The sequence below is a fragment of the Miniopterus schreibersii genome, assembly GCF_964146895.1.
Source record: "Miniopterus schreibersii genome assembly, chromosome: 3".
Taxonomy (NCBI): Eukaryota; Metazoa; Chordata; class Mammalia; order Chiroptera; family Miniopteridae; genus Miniopterus; species Miniopterus schreibersii.
This window is the reverse complement of record NC_138103.1, coordinates 22,577,308-22,591,444: the sequence shown is the minus strand read 5'-3', so window position 1 is coordinate 22,591,444 and position 14,137 is coordinate 22,577,308. Positions and strand designations below refer to the sequence as shown.

The 14,137-nt window shown below is 38.1% G+C and overlaps 1 protein-coding gene across 4 annotated transcripts in view; it reads left to right on the top strand.

Moving 5' to 3' along the window:
• SMG1 (SMG1 nonsense mediated mRNA decay associated PI3K related kinase) overlaps positions 1–14,137 on the top strand; it is a 125,834-nt gene that overhangs the window by 99,033 nt on the left and 12,664 nt on the right. For 3 of the 4 annotated variants that reach the window (XM_081133098.1, XM_081133096.1, XM_081133097.1), the window contains 16 exons: positions 1,822–2,068; positions 2,724–2,953; positions 4,047–4,295; positions 4,780–4,918; positions 5,003–5,112; positions 5,219–5,437; positions 5,996–6,186; positions 6,915–7,087; positions 7,234–7,513; positions 7,983–8,255; positions 8,477–8,711; positions 8,977–9,203; positions 10,790–10,940; positions 11,042–11,231; positions 11,403–11,872; positions 13,961–14,098. In XM_081133098.1, the coding sequence (XP_080989224.1) occupies positions 1,822–2,068; positions 2,724–2,953; positions 4,047–4,295; positions 4,780–4,918; positions 5,003–5,112; positions 5,219–5,437; positions 5,996–6,186; positions 6,915–7,087; positions 7,234–7,513; positions 7,983–8,255; positions 8,477–8,711; positions 8,977–9,203; positions 10,790–10,940; positions 11,042–11,231; positions 11,403–11,872; positions 13,961–14,098 (3,522 nt within the window). Of the gene's footprint in view, positions 1–1,821; positions 2,069–2,723; positions 2,954–4,046; positions 4,296–4,779; positions 5,113–5,218; positions 5,438–5,995; positions 6,187–6,914; positions 7,088–7,233; positions 7,514–7,982; positions 8,256–8,476; positions 8,712–8,976; positions 9,204–10,789; positions 10,941–11,041; positions 11,232–11,402; positions 11,873–13,960; positions 14,099–14,137 lie in introns of all 4 variants that reach the window. The other variant, XM_081133095.1, reaches the window with a different exon arrangement.

Genomic DNA, 14,137 nt, shown 5'->3' with positions numbered 1-14,137 from the left:
CCTATTGCATGTACCCTGACTGGGAATTGAACCTCAATCTCTTGGATCATAGGTCGATGCTCAACCACTGAGCCATGCTGGCTGGGCGAGGAATACTTTTAAAAACCGAGTGTGGTGTGTGTGTGTGTATGAAACAAGTAAAAATTTTTTTGATAATTGCATTCATTTTTTCAAAACATCTTTATTGTTGAAGATATTACAAATGTTCCCTTTTTTCCATTGATCCCCTGCACCCCTCCTTCCAGGCCTTTAACACAGTATTGCCTGTATCCATGGGTTATGCAGAGATGCATATAAGTTCTTAGGTTAATCTCTCCCCACCCACCCCCGCCTACCCCCGCCTTCCTTCTGAGATTCCTCAGTCTGTTCCATGCTTCTATGTCTCTGTTTTGTTCATCGGTTTATTTTATTCATTAGATTCCATGTATGAGTAAGATCATGTGATACTTGTGTTTCTCTGGCTGGCTTGTTTCACTTAGCATAATACTCTCTAGGTTCCACCATGCGGTCTCAAAGGGTCAGGGATCCTTTGGTTTTACAGCTGCATAGTATTCCATGGAATAAATGTCTGAGAAGATACTTGATATGATTTCAGTCTTCTTGAACTTGTAGAGCCTTGTTTTGTGTCCTAACTTGTGGTTTATCTTTGAGAATGTCCTATGTGCGCTTGGGGAGAATGGATATTCTGCAGCTTTGAGGTGAAATGGTCTGTAGATTGTATTCATTTTAAAGAATAGTTTTAAAAATTATAAAGAATACCCGTATCTCCCTTCCCTTTTTTCTGTAAGTGCAGCTAAAAAAAATAGAATTAGCTAAAGAAATACAACTTCTTAGAAGTCTCACATGTCCCTCCCTAATGCTATCTTTCTCTCTGCAACCACTGTTCTGAATTTTTCATTAACTGTTACCTACTTAAAAAAAATAGTTCTTGTTTATTGATGCATTTCTAAATGGTGTATTGTTTAGTTTTTGCCTGTTTTTAAATTTCATATAAATGAGAACATTTGGTATATATGTGTCTGTACTTACTACTTCCATTGTTGATGAATTAGCCTTAGGGTTTTTATTTTGTTTTGTTTTCATTAGGATTCATCTATGTTTTGGGTGCAGCTGAATATTGATCTATCATGGTGAAATACCAAAATTTATTCATTGTCTTTTTAGTGGGCACTTAGGGGATTCCCAGTTGTCTTTTTCCTTTTATGAACAAATGCATGCTAAGGAATGATTTAAAAATTTTTTCACATGAAAGCAGAGCCCACACACGGTTCATTAATTCAGGTGCAGATTATTGAGTTAGCTAAAAGTAGGGATACAGCTATTCTTGTGACCTGTTGTTCCCTGTCAGTTATTAGAAGGGATTATGGTGTTCTGCATATTTCAAGTGATCAGAGCTCTGAATTGTTACCAACTTTTCAGGTGGCTTCCTCAGGATGTGTCTACCTGACAGCCAACATTGGCTATACCTTTTGCTCTATGGCAAGGGCCAAATTGTTTTGGTATTGATTAGGCATAGTGTAACAGTGGAGAATGAGTTTATAGGCCCTTGTGACCACAGCAGTGATTTCCTTCCATCTGCTGTGATTTCATTGCTTATTTGGACAGGAGGAGGAAGGGTTCTGAACAGAGTAGAAACCACCTAGAGTATACCAGCACACCAGTGTATCCCCTCCCAGGAATACCCAGCTATATAACAACAAAGTAGGAACTAGAGGAAGAGGTATTTGTACTGGCATTTCAAAGTTACTTGCATGCCACATTGAATGTGGAAGAAAATAAGTGTTGTAATGATAATATAAACTTGTTTTCCCCATCTTATAGATAATGCTGAGTTTGCAACAGAGAGCACAGAAACGTGCAAGTTACATCTTGCGTCTTGAAGAAATCAGCCCGTGGCTGGCGGCCATGACTAACACTGAAATTGCTCTTCCTGGAGAAGTCTCAGCTAGAGACACTGTCACAATCCACAGTGTGGGCGGAACCATTACAATCTTACCTACCAAAACCAAACCAAAGAAACTTCTTTTTCTGGGGTCAGATGGGAAGAGCTATCCTTATCTTTTCAAAGGTGAGATTTAAAAGAAGAGTATTAGTTTGACAATTATTTTTTTTTTGTTTTGTTAATCCTCACCAGAGTGTATTTTTTCCATTGATTTTTAGAGAGAGTAGAAGGGAGTGAGGGAAGAGGAGAGGGAGAGAGAGAAAAACATCGATGTGAAAGAGAGAGAGACATCGATTGGTTGCCTCCCGCATGTGCCTCAACTGGGGCTGGAGATCAAACTTCCAACCCAGGTTCGTGCCCTTGACCAGAAATCAAACCCATGACCCTTTGGTACTAGGGCCGATGCCACTGAACAACACTGGCCAGGGCATCAGGTGAATTTCTATATGTCATGAATAGCCGGGGGTATCCTGTATCTTATGTGATTTTGAATGGAAGTAGTTGGATGCTGAGGAGTTAAGATTTTCCATTCCCACTCTCTCTGCTTATGAATTTGTATATGCAAAACAACTGAGGTACAGCTAATAATGCTAATATCTAAAATCTTGTGACTGAATTGAATGTTCTCTAATGCTCTAAGTGTGCCTTCTTAACTGTCATTTCTTGACTGCTATTGCTAATTGAGAAGGACCCCAAAAAAGTGCTACATTTCCAACCCTGCCCCATTGTACTTCACCCCATTTGGTCACCTATACTAGCTACTTTAATTTTGTTTCCATAGGATTGGAGGATTTACATCTGGATGAGAGAATAATGCAGTTCCTGTCTATCGTGAACACTATGTTTGCTACAATCAATCGCCAGGAAACACCTCGTTTCCACGCTAGACACTATTCTGTAACACCACTAGGAACACGGTCAGGGCTGATCCAGTGGGTGGATGGAGCCACGCCCTTGTTTGGTCTTTACAAACGATGGCAACAACGGGAAGCTGCCTTACAAGCACAAAAGGTTGATAAAAATTTAAGTATACATGTACTTTTATTTGAGTGTGTCTAAATAACTATATTAGTCTCTGTTACATGTGAAATATTTCTCAGCTTTACTGTACTTGAGCATTTTTGCAAGTTTGTAAGTTAAAGAAGGAACAGACTCGCGGTACATAGGAAAATATTTTTGAGGGACATATTATAAAAATTAAGTTTTAATAGGCAGAAATAACAACATTGGGTTAATCTTCTAGACATACATGGGGGGTAGGATGGTAGTACGTTTAATACTCAGTAACTTGATAATTCACATCTTAATGCTTTTTATTTGGCTTACCCTAGGGTCTTTTAAATTAAATTTGTAAATAAAAGATAGCTTTGACCCAAGTTCCTGGGTCAAATATGTAAGTAAGAAACAACTTTAGAGTTAGTCACTGTTTTGTTCCTGTGAAACTTATATACTTTGATTTAGACTGGGAGTTTTATTTAGAATATATTTTAGCTAAGTATCTGAGTGCTCAGTATATGCCAGGAACAGTAGCACTAAATACTATGGATATAAAGATAAATTTTATACAGTCTCAACCTCATGATTCTACATCTAGCCTAAGAAAATGATTCTAATCAGAGTAGATATGGGAAGGAGCAAGAGTTTGAAAGGAATTGAATTATGAAGTAGGCATAGGAGACTGTTGACAAGCAACTTAGAGATCGGAACCAGAGGTGGGCTATCTAAATTTTTGTTTAAATATCTGTTAATTTTATATTAAGTCATACTGATGAAGAATGAAATATGTGCGTAAATGATAAAATACAAACAGAATTACATGTTACAAAGAAGAATGTAACGTGGATGTTGAGTTTGAATTGAACTTCAAGAAAACATAACAGTAGACCAAGTTTTTAATAAAGTAGTAGTAGTAGTACCTAATTAGGAGAAAGACATGTAGATTGTAAGAAAGATGCATAGTCCTGAAGAATTGGCTGTTTGATGCATGAATTTCACCTGGGTGGCTAGAGAATGCCACTGAAAAAAGAGGTTTGAAAATGCTACTTTCCATTCAAAGTAATCTTTATTTGAATAAAGTTGATCTTTTAAAATAATTTTATTACAGGCCCAAGATTCCTACCAAACCCCTCAGAATCCTGGAATTGTACCCCGTCCTAGTGAACTTTATTACAGTAAAATTGGCCCTGCTTTAAAAGCAGTTGGACTTAGTCTGGATGTGTCCCGACGGGATTGGCCTCTTCACGTAATGAAGGCAGTGTTAGAAGAGTTAATGGAAGCTACCCCACCAAATCTCCTTGCTAAAGAACTTTGGTCATCTTGCACCACACCTGATGAATGGTGGAGAGTCACACAGGTATGTTTTGGTTTTTTATTTTAATCAGTATTGGGTTTTTGGCCTCCTTCCTGTCTTGTTTGCCTGGTTCCCCCTTCTCGCCTTCCTCCCTGCTTCCTTCCAGACTTGGTAGTTTGAGACCTGTATTTGAATCTTATAAGACATGGCCATAACTGTGTGAGGGTGTAATGGAGAGAATTATGGATGAAATGAAAGGAAGAATCAAAACTTTAGAAAGAGAAAAACTAGGGAGGCTGAAGAATAGTTTTGTTTTTTAAATCCAGCATTCTGATATGACTTAAGTAGGATCAATGAGGACCATGGTGTGTATGCAGCTGCTCAGTGCAGAGCCTCTCCAGCCATGCATAGCAGCCTGAGGAGTGCCATTTTATTTAGGAACAAAGGAGTTAGGATTATGGAATTTTGTAACTTTTAGAGCATTAGTCCATGTTGGAAGGAAATTTGCTAATGTGCTTGCCTTGTTTCCCCACCCCTTCTTCTTTAGTCTTATGCCAGATCTACTGCGGTCATGTCTATGGTCGGGTACATAATCGGCCTTGGAGATAGACATTTGGACAATGTTCTTATAGACATGACAACTGGAGAGGTTGTTCACATAGATTACAATGTTTGCTTTGAAAAAGGTAAAATTAACTTGGACTTTACATTTATTATGAGGGTCAAATGTTTTTTGATGAAAGGACAAAAATATGATTTGTCTTTTCAAGGTAAAAGCCTTCGTGTTCCTGAGAAAGTACCTTTTCGGATGACACAGAACATTGAAACAGCACTGGGTGTAACTGGAGTAGAAGGTGTTTTTAGGCTTTCATGTGAGCAGGTATGCTCTTTTCTCTTATACCTCTTTAATTAACAAATCCTGTGGCATGAAAAACTACATTTCCATCAGGAAACTTGTGGCAAAACTTGAATTCTTTTGAAAACAGGTTCTACACATTATGCGGCGTGGCAGAGAGACTCTGCTGACATTGCTGGAGGCCTTTGTGTATGACCCACTGGTGGACTGGACTGCTGGGGGCGAGGCTGGGTTTGCTGGAGCTGTCTATGGTGGAGGTGGCCAGCAGGCCGAGAGCAAGCAGAGCAAGAGAGAGATGGAACGGGAGATCACCCGCAGCCTCTTTTCTTCCAGAGTAGCGGAAATTAAGGTGAAGCCAGTGACAATAAGTCATTGTTACCTTTTTGTTAATAATGTTAACGTGCCCATAAAAAAGTTTAGTGAAACTGTTTTCTAAAAAATTTTTTGCAAGACTATAATGTATAATATTGAAATGGCAGTGAAACTGCAATTTGATGTCTTTTTATTAGGAAATACTTCCATACGGAGACACACAATGATGTAAAAAACTATACTTTTTTAAATGGATTGAAATGTGTTTTCAATGACTATTTTAAGGGCTCTTTAATTGCATAGCCTCCCCTCAGTCTTGGTTTTAATATCCTGGTAGCCAGTGATGCTAATCTTGTTTTGTGTGGTATGGTGGTAACTGTATGGGACTGTGGAACTGAGTCTTTATGGCTTTTTGAATATGGACACTTTTGTTACTGTTGTAAAATATGGGTGGTGCCTTCACTCCCTCAGGGTTTTGTTGAGACTTAAATAGAATAACATGTGCGAGATATCCTTCTAGCATGATCCTTCTGAGTGACAACATGGCTCATAGTTGACCCTGTAAGAATCTTCCTAACCATAATACCTTTCACAGGTGAACTGGTTTAAGAATAGGGATGAGATGCTCGCTGTGCTTCCCAAGCTGGATAGCAGCTTAGACGAATACCTAAGCCTGCAAGAGCAATTGACAGATGTGGAAAAACTGCAGGGCAAGCTGCTGGAAGAAATAGAGTTTCTGGAAGGAGCTGAAGGAGTGGATCATCCTTCTCACACTCTGCAACACAGGTTTAAAACAGTGTTGAACTCGTTTCTAAATATATGCCATTAAGGAGAATTTATGTTTGTGTAAATATTGTCGACTTGAATTAGATTTATTGCAGCAGCTCACATAAATGACAAAAGCTCTCCCAAGGACTGCAGTTTCAAAGTGTTAATAAACACGAATTCACTTAAATTTAATGCTTTATTATATTTAATTTAAATGATTTAATTTAATTTAATTATTAAGCATAGGTGGGCATAGTGGTTAGAACACTGAACTGGGCTTCAGAAAAACCTGGGTTGTGTTTTTTCCCCTCTACACTTGAATCTGAATCTTTATTCATTTTACATTGGCGGTTATTTCATCTCCTTCTCTGAGTTTTTAAGCATTAAATTAGGGTGATCTAAGTGAGCCTTGCAGAGAGCAGGTACTCACAGAAGGGTAGTTCACTATGCAAGTCCAGACACTGCATGAGGCTCTGAGATTATAAAGGTCCATCAGCGTCAGTCTTTTTTTTAACCTTTAAAACTCAGAACCTGGCAGGTGTGGTAGAATTCTGCTTAAAATGTTGTGAGTATAGTTGAAGGGACTGTGGGCTCAGGATAAACCAGAAAAGTAAGGGACATTTGAGTAGTGCCCTCAAGATTGAAAAGGAGTTTACGAGGCAGTCCAAGTGTGAGCAAAGTTGGGGTTATAAAAATACATAGAAGAAAGAACAGAAAGCGATTTAAAATTTTTTCTCTTCTATTAGGTATTCTGAACACACCCAACTACAGACTCAGCAAAGGGCTGTTCAGGAAGCAATCCAGGTGAAACTGAATGAATTTGAACAGTGGATAACACATTATCAGGCTGCATTCAATAATTTAGAGGCCACACAGCTTGCAAGTTTGCTTCAGGAGATAAGCACACAAATGGACCTTGGTATGGGTTGACTTATTTTAAATAACACGTGAGCGTGTGAGTTTTGTAGTTGTGTCTTTATGTGTGGGGTTCTGGTTTGTGCTCCCTTGCAGTGACTGCTGATTTGAAATTGTTTCATCACAATTAATAATTACTTTTACTCAAAGGTCCTCCAAGCTATGTGCCAGCAACAGCCTTTCTGCAGAATGCTGGCCAGGCCCACTTGATTAGCCAGTGTGAGCAGCTGGAAGGGGAGGTTGGCGCTCTGCTGCAGCAGAGGCGCTCGGTGCTCCGAGGCTGTCTGGAACAGCTGCATCACTATGCAACCGTAGCTCTGCAGTATCCAAAGGCCATATTTCAGAAACATCGAATTGAACAGTGGAAGACCTGGATGGAAGAGCTCATCTGCAATACCACAGTAGAACGCTGTCAGGAACTCTACAGAAAGTAAGTTTATAGCACTTCATTTTCTTTACTTCTCATTAGGGTTAGAAGCAAAGTTGTGTTCAATTATTTAATTGCATAGTATTTTTAATTTTTCTTGAAAGAAATGGTTGATAGATGAAATTTATCTGGAGTCACTTTTGTCTTGGTTTTAAGAGGATTTGAGATCATGTTTTCCCTTATAAAACAATGGGTATTTCTAATTTATTAAAATGTATTTTGTTGTAAAGAGGGGTGGTATCAGGGTAAAGAGAGCTAAACTGAAATACTGATTCTGTCACTTACCAAGTCATCTTAGAACGTTATTTTGGCTCTTGAGACTTCCTATTTGTAAAATGGAAATGATTCCTACTCTTCAAAGTTTAAGTATCAAATGCAATATTTAATATGTAGTATTTTATAAACCATGAACTTATTTACAAGCAGGGAGTGGTTATATTATAAACAAGCATCTCTTTCTATTTTTATATAGATATGAAATGCAGTATGCTCCCCAACCACCCCCAACAGTGTGTCAGTTCATCACTGCCACTGAAATGACCCTGCAACGGTACGCAGCAGACATAAATAGCAGACTTATTAGACAAGTGGAACGCTTGAAACAGGAAGCTGTCACTGTGCCTGTTTGTGAAGATCAGTTGAAAGAAATTGAACGTTGCATTAAAGTGTTCCTTCATGAGAATGGAGAAGAAGGATCTTTAAGTCTAGCAAGTGTTATTATTTCTGCCCTTTGTACCCTCACAAGGTGAGTTAGCTAACCTCATATCGAGATCATTTTGCTTTCTTGGAAACACTGATGCATGTTGAAATTTCATGACTCTTTTGTCCCACAAACTTAAGGTATACTTTATTTTCATTAGTCTGCCCAGTGTTACAGCTTGCTTTATTTCCTTTTAGATTTTGAATTATTCTCACTTGTGAGTTTAGCGAAGTCAGTTTCACTGTACAAATATTTATCACATTTAGGCGTAACCTGATGATGGAAGGTGCAGCTTCGAGTGCTGGAGAACAACTGGTTGATCTTACTTCTCGGGATGGAGCCTGGTTCTTGGAGGAGCTCTGCAGTATGAGCGGAAACGTCACCTGTCTGGTTCAGTTACTGAAGCAGTGCCACCTGGTGCCACAGGACTTAGACATTCCCAACCCCATGGAAGCGTCTGAGGCAGTTCACTTAGCTAATGGGGTATACACTTCACTTCAGGTGAACACTTTTAAATTAGCTTAAGTTTTAGAAGTTGTTTTAGATATTGAACCTTGTACGTCTCATCTCTTTAATTCAGAACAGCAATTTGACTTCCTCCTCTTTTAATGTTGCTTAATTAGTTACTTAAAGATCAGTGTGAGGTTCATGTCCATAAGTTGGTTACAGTTGTATCAAGTTTGTTCTTAAATTACAGCATTCTCTAAATGTGTAACTTAATCTAAACTCAGAAAAACATTAAATTATATTTCTTACATATTTGTAGGAATTAAATTCAAATTTCCGGCAAATCATATTTCCAGAAGCACTGAGATGTTTAATGAAAGGAGAATACACATTAGAAAGTATGCTTCATGAACTGGACAGTCTTATTGAACAGACAACTGATGGTGTCCCCCTGCAGACTCTAGTTGAATCTCTTCAAGCCTATTTAAGAAATGCAGCTATGGGGCTCGAGGAAGAAACACATGCTCATTACATCGATGTTGCCAGGCAAGTGCTCTGTTTTCTTCTGAAAGACATGGGGAAGCCAGATAAGGATTTTGAGCTATTCTTTTACTGTAAGTTTACTTTTAATTTTTAGAGTAGATGTAATTATTTATAAATGTTTATATACATGTCTTTTTAAAAATCTTTTATATGAAAATAACTACAGATTCACAGGAAGTTGTAAAAAAAATGTGGGCAGGGAGGTCTTGTGCACACTTCACCCCTCCAATGTCAGCATCTTGCATACCTGAGGTACAATGATAACACAATGCAGATGGCATCGGTATAGTCCACAGAGCTGCTAAGATTTCACCAGTAACATAAGCACTCACTTTTGATTGTGTTTGTGTGCATGTGTAGTTCCATGCAGTTTTATCAAATACATTCATATATCCTTTCAGTGCTATAATTTCACCATACCTGCACACAGCACAAAGCGGAGTGATGTTTTTTTAAGCCAGCCCTTAGAACTCTATGGAAGCATCTGAGCCTTAGCTAATGGAGTATACACCTCAATTCAGGACAGTGCTTTTAAATTAGCTTAAATTTTGTAAGTTTGTTTTGGATATTGAACACTGTATTTCTTAGCTATTAAATCCAGAAAAACAATTAGACTTTGGAACCTGTAGACATTGGGCGGTACCTCTAGCCATGCACGGTACCAATAGCTAACCTCCAAGCCCTTTTGTCCCTGGTGACTCAAGATCTCTTTCTTTGGCATTCTGATGTCCAGTTCATTCCGGAAAGTATAATTGAGGGAGTAGAAATGAATTGTCCCATCACACTTCCTCCCATGGGGAAATTCAAAGATATAAGACAGTTGAGAGAATAGTATAATGCACCCCCATCTTACCAATATCAGTAATTATCTGCACCTAGTCAATCTTATTTAAGTTGTACCACCCCAATTTTCTTGAAGCAAATATTTTTTCATTATTAAATACTGCAGGAAATGTAAATGTAAAATACAAACTTTTTTTCTTAATCATGGTGTCATTATGTCAACAAAAGTAACAATAGTTTAATGTTTTCTGTTGTCCTGCACTCAAAATTTTCCCATTTTCTCATGTTTCTTTGAAGTAGTTTTACTATACAGTAAAAAAAATGAGTGTAATTATTATAGCATAAGCATGTCAGCTAAATAGTGAATAAATGGCAGGTATTTCAGATACTGTCTATAGTCGGCTCTACCATGTGACAATAATGTGAACATACTTCACAATTTTTGCTAGATTCACCAGCTTAAGAATTGTGGGATTCTTCACATTTTTTGTTTTAATGTTGGGGATTTGTATTCACATTCTGTGTGTGATGTGAGACTGTAATATTTTATATAGTTCTTTTTAAAATTGTCACAATTCAAGTTTACATAAAATTTAATCAAGTGAACAATTGCTAATACTGAATTGGAACCATTGACTTCACGTTGTGATTGACATCAAATGTCATTTTATTGTAACGCTCCTTCCTTAATGCCAAAAGACTTTTTTTCTAGACTGCATACTACTGTGAGATTTGTTGACAGTTTGTATTCCCCACAAATGTATTGCTCTTTTTGAGGGTTTTAACTCCTTGCTTTTTTCCTCTAGAGTACTTCATGCTCAGTATGGTGAATTAATCCAACCAAGAAATGGTTCAGTTGATGAGACACCAAAAATGTCAGCTGGGCAGATGCTTTTGGTAGCATTTGATGGCATGTTTGCCCAAGTTGAGACTGCTTTTGGCTTATTAGTCGAAAAGGTAAATATTGACTTGGTTTTATAAGTAATGCAAGTGTATCAGAGTAGTTGCTCAGTGTGGGAAGAGTGGAGAGATGAACTTTATTTTTTTCATTTACATAGTTAAACAAGATGGAAATTCCTGTAGCTTGGCGAAAGATCGACATCATAAGGGAAGCTCGAAGTACCCAAGTCAATTTTTTTGATGATGATAATCATCGGCAGGTGCTAGAAGAGATTTTCTTTCTCAAAAGACTACAGACAATTAAGGAGTTTTTCAGGCTCTGTGGTACCTTTTCTAAAACTTTGTCAGGTAATATTTCACATTTAAACATGCTGGATTTAATTGTGTAGTGTTTTGGAAGGGGGCAGGATAGGGTAAGCTTAATTTAATTGTTTGCTCATAAAATTTTAAATTTTTAGATAAGCAGCATTATTATTTTAGTGTTGCATGAAATACTTTAAGGCAATTTTCCTTTTTTAGGATCAAGTTCACTGGAAGATCAGAATACTGTAAATGGACCTGTACAGATTGTTAACGTGAAAACCCTTTTTAGAAACTCTTGTTTCAGTGAAGACCAGATGGCTAAACCTATAAAAGCATTCACAGCCGATTTTGTGAGGCAGCTCTTGATTGGACTGCCAAACCAGGCCCTGGGACTCACGCTTTGCAGTTTCATCAGTGCGCTCGGTGTGGACATCATTGCTCAAGTAGAGGCAAAGGATTTTGGTGCTGAAAGTAAAGTTTCTGTCGATGATCTGTGTAAGAAAGCTGTGGAGCACAACATCCAGGTTGGAAAGTTCTCTCAATTGGTCATGAACAGGGCAACTGTGTTAGCAAGTTCCTACGACACTGCCTGGAAGAAGCATGACTTGGTGCGCAGGTTGGAAACCAGTATTTCCTCTTGTAAGACAAGCCTGCAGCGTGTTCAGCTACATATTGCCATGTTTCAGGTATTTTTTTTATAATGTGTTTTTGTTTAATGTGGGAATTTGAAAAATGGGGAATTAATATAAAACAGTATAATAAAGTAGAAAACTTTTTAAACTTCCTGAACTGTGGCAGCCAAGAGCAAACCCAGCTTTAGTATTTTGGTGCTTTCCAATTATTCTTATTTCTTTTTTATGTAGTTGAGATAATTTTGCATTTACAATTCGTGTCCTTTGAATTGGTTTCTGTCCGTGTTATAATGGTTACCTTTATCTATGTCATTAAGTATTACTTAAAAATATAATTTCTGATGGTTATATGTATTTGTTATGTGGATATGCCTCCTGTATTGTTTAACATATAATTCAGATTCTTTCTAAAGTGACTTCTGTTTCCCTGGTACTCTGTGACAGCAGCTTTGTGCATAAATCTGTTCCATCTGGGAATTGCTTTTAGAAGCCTATTTTTTGTCCCTGGTTATTTAGGAGAAGTATGACAGAGCAGGCTTTAGGGATGAAGTGGATTTGGATTCAGGTTTATGAACTTGAATTTAACTTCTCTAAGGTCTGATTTCCTTATCTGTAGAACGGGGACAGTACCTGTTTAAAAGGTTAATAGTTGTGTGGGTTAAAAATGATGATCTAGCCCAGGGGCTGAGTGGCGCCATTGGTTGGAGCGTCTGTACACAGAAAGGCTGAGGTTTTGCTACTTCTATCCCCAGCCCCTGTTAGGGTGTGTGCAGGAGGCAACTGATTAATCTCCCTCTCTCTCTCCCCCCGCCCTGTCCCTGTGTCTCCTCCCTTCCCCTTCCTCTCCCCCCTCTCCCTCCCTTTCCTTGCCCTCTCTAAAAATAATCAATGAACATGTCCAAAAAAAAAAAATGTATGTAAGACACCAAGCACAGTAAAAATTGTAGCTACTTTTTTTTTTTTTTCCAAATATAGTCTTCACTGTTGTCAATAGCTTCAAACAAGCTGTACATGGAGTAATATTTGTGTACTACATTTTCCTGGAATCTGTTCTGGCACAAACAGTGTTTACTTTGTACCATTTATATTGAAGCTACTTCACAATAGTGGAATTGGTGATTTCAGCTCAGTGCCTGAACCCAGCATATTTCCTTTTCTTCGCAGTTTTATTGTTGGCTGTTTTCTTAGCTCATAAGTTAAGAAAAGTAATTTACTCAGATTGTGAAATTGCATTTATTATATAATAGCAGTCCCTTTAGCACATTGGGATGATTTTTACTTCTAAAAAAATGTAATGCTGAAAAGTTTGTTTTATACATTTGGAGTTTATTCCCTTAAAAATTGACAACTGTATGGAAAACATTGTAAAAATCTTTTCAGTAGTATCTGAACACATTTTAAGCTCTAAGCACAATGTATAACTTTTAAATTGTTGCCCAAACATCCCTTGGGCCTTCTGGAGCCACCCTTACAACATACAAAATGACTTGATTGCCCACCCCTTTCTGTCACTTCTAGGTTCTCTGTTTTGAGAATTCTTTCTCTTGTGACTCCTGCCGTTAATTCTTTTGGTCACTTGGCTAGTCTCCATGCTTGACAACCCACCCCACCACTACACCTCTTTCTGCCTCTTAACTGGAGATTACCTTTTCAGTGTGTGTGTGTGGGGGGGGGGGGGCGTGTTGTGTACTACTAGTCTTTTACATAGACTAGGAAATATTTTCAGAATTACTATTTCAGTGTTGCATATCACTGATCCAGTAAATTTATCAGGCATTTTCTATATCAGGAGAATTTTCACCTGGTGTGATTGTTTTGTAATGTGTCTTCTATTATTCTGCCTTCCCACTTCTCTTTACTGCAGCTGGGTTTCTCTGTCTTCCCCCTCAGTCCCAACTCACAGTTCCCCTCACTTTTTTTTTTTTTAATAATTTTATTATTGTTTAAAATAATACAGATGTCCCTTTTTCTCCCCAATGACCCTTTCCACCCCGTTCCTTCCCCCTCCCCAGTCCCTCTCCCCACCATTGTCCATGTCCTTGGGTTGTGAATATATGCACATAAATTCTTTGGTTACTCCCCCCCCCCCTTATTATCTAAAGTTTTTTCCCCTCCTGATTTTATTTCTTTTTCTTTGAACAGTGGCAACATGAAGACCTCCTTATCAATAGACCACAAGCCATGTCAGTCACACCTCCCCCTCGGTCTGCCATCCTAACCAGCATGAAAAAGAAACTCCATACTCTGAGCCAAATTGAAACTTCAATTGCAACAGTTCAGGTGTGTTTTGTTACATCTTCTTTCTAGTACATCTTAATT